The 7,785-nt window shown below is 41.2% G+C and overlaps 1 protein-coding gene across 1 annotated transcript; it reads left to right on the top strand.

The window, feature by feature from the left end:
* The first annotated feature begins 213 nt into the window (after window positions 1-213).
* LOC306977711 (CD276 antigen homolog) lies at window positions 214-6,549 on the top strand. The gene is made up of 5 exons (XM_079576139.1): window positions 214-299; window positions 1,038-1,343; window positions 3,203-3,460; window positions 6,170-6,318; window positions 6,425-6,549. The coding sequence occupies exons 1-4, from the start codon at window positions 227-229 to the stop codon at window positions 6,283-6,285; spliced, it is 753 nt and encodes a 250-aa protein (XP_079432265.1). The 5' UTR covers window positions 214-226; the 3' UTR covers window positions 6,286-6,318; window positions 6,425-6,549.
* Window positions 6,550-7,785: the final 1,236 nt, after the last annotated feature.

Raw genomic sequence — 7,785 nt, 5'->3', positions numbered from 1 at the left:
GTAATTGATTTATTCTGTTCGCGGAGGCCGCACCGGACCTTAACCAACCGGTTTTAATCCGGTTTCTGTCTCTGCGTCATTGGCGCGTCAAATTTAGTCCTGAAGCACTTTCGTTTCATTTTGACAATCTGTGAAATAGACGACGCACCTAAACGCACTTGATGCAGGTCTATTGACCTATTTGTGCGTAAATGATTCCTGCAACACAAACAGTCTCCCTAACAGTATGGATGTCTGCGGATTAATCCTGATCATCTCTTTATCCAGTTATTATTTCTCAGCGCGCGCCATCAACATCGGTAAGAGCTTTTCTGTCTCAGTTATAGATGATGTACAGGATCATAAAACCGCTCTTTAACCCACGTTAAACCTTATATAAAACACACATATTATCATGTCAGTCTCTGGCTTAATGGCTGCAGCTCAGTGACATAAGTTTTGGCTTGTTTAAAGTGTTTTTCTGTGATTTAAGTAACTACTTCCTTGTAACATGATAAGGTCATGAGTAACGCCTTAACGAAGCTTGAAATGTAAACACATTAAACTTATAATATTCTGCAATAGATAATGACATCTATTTCAAGTGATATAATCCACATCATTACTACAGATTCAGAGGTGGAAAGTAACAAAGTACTTGTACTCTGATACTGTACTTAAGTAGATATTTCAGGTTTCTGTACTTTACTTGTGTATTTATTTTCTTGGCAATTTTTGTCACTTTTACTCATCACTTTTAAAACATAAATAAGAGCCGATAATGTAATACCATTTCTAATTGGATCATATTTTAGTCAATAAGTACATTTTTGATGAAGTACTTTGGTACTTATATAAGTACTTTTACTTTTACTGGAGTAATTTTTTATTAAGTAAATCTCTGACATCCCTGTGCAGATTCCCTGAAAACTAAACATTTCTGAAAACGAGTATTATAGTAAAAACTAAACTACAAATGGTTGTAGCACGACGACACTTAAACGCTTTTTTGTTTTATTGTTGTAATTATTTTCATTATTCTGATCTTTCTCTTTCAGATGAGGAGGAAACATTATGTGTTTATAAGAAGAGCTGTGTCCTGCCCTGTCGCTTCACCCCTGGGTCTGATCTTGACATCCAGTGGACAAAGACAGAGCGAGATCTGATGGTCCACAGTTTTCATCAGGGTCAGAACCAGGATTTGGATCAGTATCTGGACTACAGAGGCAGGACTTCTCTGTTTGAAGAGGAGAAGATCACAGGAAATGCTTCACTGCTGCTCAGAGACGTCACACTTAAAGACCAAGGACGGTACTTGTGTTTGGCCAACGGTCAAGTGACTTATGTCAACATGAAGGTCTATGGTAAGAAACATGTAGATAAGATAAGAGATAAGATAATCCTTTATTGATCTCACAATGGAGAAATTCACTTGTTACAGTCGGCGTTCAAGAAGATCACTCAGAGTTGTGCAAAAACAGACATGAAGAAATGTGCAACCAGTTAAATAGTAGAAAACGAGGTTTCTTATGTACAATAAGTAAAGCAAAAATCTTAGTGGGCGGAGTTATAACAATAGGGGAATAATAATAAATAAAAGTAGGATAAAAATTAGAACAGGTTATATAAGTAGAATGTCGGGGTGTGAAGTTACAGTCTTAGTGCAGGATGTCAATAAGTGATGCTGGTACAGGGAATAAAGTGCAGCTGATACAGAGATTATTACACGTAGTTTTGCAAGGGGGGTTGTTGCACATGTTACTTTACAGTCTTATTGTACTGTCTGACACCAGTGGGGATGAAGGACCTGCTCCTTCTTGCACTGAGGGTGTCTCAGTCTGCCACTGAAAGAGCTGCTCAGCTACCACAGAGTCATAAAAAGTCCTGAGCAGAGGCCTGCTCACTTCGAAGGACCTCAGTCTCCTCAGAAGGTGGAGGCGACTTTGGCCCTTCTTGTACAGGGAGTTGGTGTTGTGGGACCAGTCCAGCTTATTGTTGAGGTGAACACCCAGGTACTTGAAACTGTCCACCTCCTCAATGTCCTCCCCCTGGATGTTCAGCGGTGTGTGCGGTAGTGACTTCCTCGTGAAGTCGATCACCATCTCCTTCGTCTTACTGATGTTCAAGCACAGGTGGTTGCGCTCACACCAGTGCACAAAGTCTAGGATGACTGACCGGTACTCCAGGTCGTTCCCCCCAGACCCCCCAGTGAGATGTTCATCCACTCCCGCGTCCTCCAGCTTCCCCCGCAGCAGCCTGATGGTGTTGAAGGCACTGGAGAAGTCAAAGAACATGACCCTCACAGCGTTCCCGGCGTGCTCCAGGTGCGTGAGCGCCCGCTCCGACAGGTAGATGACAGCGTCCTCCACTCCGATGTTGGGTCTGTAGGCAAACTGCAGCGGGTCAAGGGTGGGGCTCACCATCCATCGTCTTCATCAGGTGGGAGGTCAGGGCGACTGGTCTGTAGTGGGCCGGTTCCCTGGCGTGCGCTGTTTTAGGAACCGGGATCAGACAGGAGGTCTTCCACAGGACGGGGACCTTCTCCAGGCTGAGGCTCAGGTTGTAGATGCGGCAGAGGACCTCGGAGAGCTGGTCTGCGCAGGTCCTCAGCAGCCTGGGACTGATGCCATCTGGTCCTGCAGCTTTCCCCCGCTTCAGTCGCCTCAGCTCTCTCCTCACCTGGTCCGGTGTGATGGAGAAGGGGGAGTGAAACATGATGTTTATTGGTTTATTTGGTCAGAGCATGTTTATAAACACACATGGGTCTCATGCATGTAAACACACCACACCGGATTGTAGCCTTGGGCTAATTTCCCTCCGTCGTCCCACACTCGGACTCTCAAGCACACTCTATTGGCCTATTGTACATGTTTTTAGTGCTAGGGGAAACCGGAGTACCCGGAGGAAACCTACGCAGATGCGGGGAGAACATGCAAACTCCACACAGAAAGGCCAGGTGGGACCTTCTTGCTGTGAGACACAAGTGCTCACCGCTGCGCCACCAGATGTTTTCACGTATTTGACCTGAGCACATTTCCGAAAACTAATCCAAACTAATGAAATCAAATGTCCAATCAGGCCACGGCTTTAGAAAGTAAAAACTAAACGTCCACCCCAGAAATGTGTTTGTGGTGCTTAAAGGCTCCGCAACATTTGTGTCTTAATTTCAAATGCCCTCATGTGTCTGAGTGTGAACCAACTCAACATGTTCTTTCTCTCTCAGCTCCAGTTTCAGAGGTGCATGTTTACTCCATCGGTGAAAACCTGTACTGTCAGGCTCAGGATATCTACCCAGAACCTTCACTGAAGTGGACCAGGAACTGTGAACCTTCTGCAGACCCTCAGACCTCTGTGTATCCCACAGAGACAGGATTGTTCTCTGTGTACAGCTCTATACCTCTGTTGGGAATGACTCTTCATAAATACACCTGTACTGTCAGCACTAAACACAGCACGAAGAGCACGACGTACGAGGAGACAGGTGAGTGTTTCATTAAAGTAACAAAAACATGTTAACAATTCTAGAAGCACCTTTTCATTATATTTAAACTAAATTCACATCACATTCATGCACTCACACAGACACTCAAAGTGCATGACAGGTTTTTATGTTTTGACATTTGTTACTATTACATTGTTTTTTTTTCCCCCGGATTTTGGACTTTCCGATTGGTTTGGTCTGAGATGTGATCCTCCTGCAGAGTAAAGGGTCATTAGTGATTAAAGATGTGGCTTAAACAAGCTATTACAGGTTAATACAGTATCTGTAGTAATTATATCTGTTGTTTTTCCAAGTTCCCTCCGGGTCCATGAGACACACTTCTGTTTTATTTTATTTTTATTTATTGGTTTATTTGGTCGGGACAGTGCATGTTAATGAACATACATGGGTCTCATGCATGTAAACAAGCCACACCAGATTGTAGCCTTGGGCTAATTTCAATGCGTCGCACTCTTAAACACACTCTCATTCATCCTCCTATTGTACATGTTTTTTGCTGTTTTGATGTTTTGAATTTTCCAGGGAAAATGTCAGGAACATTATTTGAAATCAAAACTTTGTTAAAACTGACATACAGTGCCTCTCGAAAGTATTCATACACCTTGAACTTTTGCACATTTTGTCATGTTTACAACCCTAAACATAAAGATTTTATTTTTTATTTTTTTACTGAACGTTCACACACAAGTAACAGACAACTGTGAAGTGAAAGCAAAATGATACATGATTCTGTTATTTTTTTAAAAATAGAAAAGTGAAAAGTGGGGCGTGCATAAGTATTCATACAGCATGAATGAACACTTTTTGGAACCCCCTTTTGCTGTAATAACAGCACAAGTCTTTTGGGGTATGACTCTATAAGATTAGCACATGTAGAGACTGACATTTTAGCTCATTCCTCTTTACAAAACAACTCAAGCTCTGTCACATTAGAAGGAGAGCATTTGTGAACAGCAGTTTTCAGATTATTCCACAGATTTTCAATAGGATTCAGATCAGGACTTTGACTGGGCCATTCTAACACATTAATATGTTTGTATTGAACCATTCCATTGTAGATTTAGCTTTGTGTTTAGGGTCATTGTCCTGCTGGAAGGTAAATCTCCGCCCCAGCCTCAGTTCTCTTGCTGACTCCAGCAGGTTTTCCTCCAAAATGTCTCTGTATTTGGCTCCATCCATCTTCACAACTATTCCTACAATCTCCCCAGTCCCCGCTGAGGAAAAGCAGCCCCACAGCATGATGCTCCCCCCGTATATTTGACACTGGGGATGGTGCACTCAGGACCATGAGCAGTGTCAGGTTTGCTCCATACATAACGTTTTGCATTTGGGCCAAAAAGTTCATTTTTTGTCTCATCTGACCAAAGCTCCTTCTTCCACATGGAGCTGTGTCCTCCATATGACTTCTAGCAAACTTCAAACAGGATTTCTCATGGCCTCCTTTCAATAATGGCTTTCTTCTTCCACTCGTCCATGAAGGCCAGATTTGTGAAGAATATGACTTATAGTTGTCCCATGTACAGTTTCCCCCAGCTCAGCGGCAGGACTTCACAGCTCCTCCAGAGTTATCATGGGGCACTTGGTTGCATTTCTTACCAGTGTCTCCTTGTTCAGTTTGTCAGTTTATGTGAACAGCCGTGTCTTGGTAAGTCTGCAGTGGTGCTTTACGCTTTCCATTTCCGAATGATGGATTGAACAGTGCTCCGGGAGATGTTTAAATCTTGGGAAATCTTTGTTTAACTTAATGCTGCTTTAAACTTCTCCAGAACTTTATCCCTGACCTCTCTGGTGCTCCTTGACCTTCATTATGCTGTTCAGTGACCAATACACTCCGACCATAGCTCTGAGGGCCTAAAAAAACAGCTGAAATTATACTGAGAGTAGATTACACACAGGTGGCCTCTATTTAACCGTTAGGCCAAGGAGTGAACATTCTGGAGTCATTAGAAATGTTATAAAGGCAATTTAATGCACTCAGAAAATGCTGTATGATACTTATGCAAGCCCCACTTTTCACTTTTCTATTATTTGAAAAATATCAGAATCATGTATCATTTTGCTTTCACTTCACAGTTGTCTGTTGCTTGTGTGTGAACATTCAGTAAAAAAATACAAATAAAATCTTTATGTTTGGGGTTGTAAACATGACAAAATGTGCAAAAGCTCAAGGTGTATGAATACTTTCGAGAGGCACTGTAGTAGAAGACTTGTCTGGTCTTAATACAGATATTGGTGCAGCTTTGAAAAAAACTCTTACAAAGAACTTGAGGATGAGGATGACAGAGATAAAGCTGGTTCTCACTCTTGGCCCTTATGTAGAGTTACAGAACTTCTACTCCATCATCAAGCCCATGGGTTGAAGATGAAAAAAACATGACAAAAAATGGCAAACGGGGAAAATATATTTATTGTCTAACCTGTCATGTGCACTTAAAGATGAGTCATTTTTATTACTGACTGAGAGCAGTACACAGTAGTGGTGTAACAGTAGAAGTAGTTAGTAGTATATTAATGATCACCCGAACAATATCCTCCTCCTGTGCAGCTACTTTTTTTGAAAACCTATGATAAATATTTGCTATTTAGAACCATTAACAAAGACTATTTATTATACTTTTTCTTGATGCCATAGTAGTATCTATGGTCTATTGTCTTGCTTTTTTAACATCAGAATTTCTCTCTTTACAGAGCGGCCCTTTGTCTATTCGCCTCTGGTTTGGGTGGTTATTTTTCTTTGTTTTGCTGTTTCTATTGCTGCTCTGCTATGGGTCGATAAAGAGAAGAAGGAGAAGAAGGAGAAATAGATTCCAAGTCATATCTTCAAGATTCAAGACGGGGTAAGTGCGTCTCATTTGTAAACAAAGACATGGTCAGACAGTTGTTTGTCCGGTCAGTTTTTTGTGTGTGTGTTACTTTTACTGTAAACTGATACAAATCCTACAGATATGGATGAAGACACTAATTATGTGCCAAACCCAGAGGAGGAACATCTTGGCCCGAACAACTCTGAAGAGGCTGAGACTGGAAAAATACTGACACAAGACTTTTACAGCATTTTGCACTTTTTTTCCCCATCTTCCATTCACCAGCAACTTTCCTAAAGCCGTAGCCGTGCTGGTTAATGCTGTTATTATCTGCCTCTGTGTATCTTGGCATATTATTGCTTAAATCAGGGGTGTCAAAGTGGGGCCCAGGGGCTAAATGCGGCCCTTGAATCAATTTTTGGTGGTGCTCAGGCTTCTTGTTAAATCATCCATACCATCTCCATAGATTGTACCTTTTACTGGAAGCTTAATAATTCCACACGATTATAACTGCAAAAAGTAACATGGCGTTAAAGCCACTATACTAAGATACAATGAAATCTGTCGTCTGCATTTGACCTATCTTTCAAACTGTGGGCGACCGTGGACGCATTTCCAGATGTGGAGCTAAGCTGATGGTCAGAAACACCTGGCTGGATTATCCACCTATTGTACATGTTGTAGTGGTAGGGGAAACCAGAGTACCCAGAGCAAACCTACGCAGACACGGGGAGAACATGTAAACTCCACACAGAAAGGCCCCGTCCAGGCGGGAATCGAACCCGTGCTGCCCCTAAATACACCAGGTGAATGTTTCACTGCACTGACCGCCGGTCTTTGGCCTCAGCCTCACATTCATGAGGTGAATATGTGTTTAGTTCATTGTTATGATCTTTATCTGCAGAGATTATGGGTGTTATGTCATAACATACTGACTTTAACATTTTCTGTTATAGTCTGTTTACTTCATTGTTTACTGTTTATAGTTGTGTACATAAGATATCAATATTTTACTATTTAATTATTTTTTGTTGGTTTTTCTCTCATTTTCTGCCTATTTGCACAGCCTGAGTGTTTCTAAGAGCTGAATGTAACAGGTAAATGTCTCCATTGTGAGATCAATAAAGAGTGAGATCAATCTTATCTTATCTTATTTTATTTTATCTTATTTTATCTTTGGCGAGCTCTCAAAGTGCTTAATAATGTACTTTTGTTCCAGGAAATACTTTTTATTTTGATTTTAATCAAGTAAAATAGTTAAACTTCTTCCACAAAAAGTTCCACACGCAGACTCCCTGTTTAATAGTGTGAAAAGGTTATTTAATACATTTATAAAATTCGATAAATATATGGGAAGCAAAAAAAAGTAATGATCTTTTACCATGGATATATTTTCATACGAAGATTTAGTGCTTGTGCATTATTTTGAAAGGATTTTTGGTTTGAGTAAAGCACATCCGGTCGTTGGACACTAGGGGGAGCTTCGGTTCCATCTCTTGT

This window comes from Gobius niger (genome assembly GCF_951799975.1).
Source record: "Gobius niger genome assembly, chromosome: 18".
NCBI lineage: Eukaryota > Metazoa > Chordata > Actinopteri > Gobiiformes > Gobiidae > Gobius > Gobius niger.
The sequence above is the reverse complement of the archived record's forward strand: the minus strand, read 5'-3'. Positions and strand labels throughout refer to the sequence as shown.

What these genes read in the sequence shown, in the direction of transcription:
- LOC306977711 (XM_079576139.1), top strand. Translation starts at nt 227, where the DNA reads ATGGATGTCTGCGGATTAATCCTGATCATCTCTTTATCCAGTTATTAT. An exon ending in AGCGCGCGCCATCAACATCG is followed by an intron (nt 300 to 1,037) that starts GTAAGAGCTTTT and finishes TTTCTCTTTCAG; the next exon opens with ATGAGGAGGAAACATTATGT. An exon ending in TGTCAACATGAAGGTCTATG is followed by an intron (nt 1,344 to 3,202) that starts GTAAGAAACATG and finishes TTTCTCTCTCAG; the next exon opens with CTCCAGTTTCAGAGGTGCAT.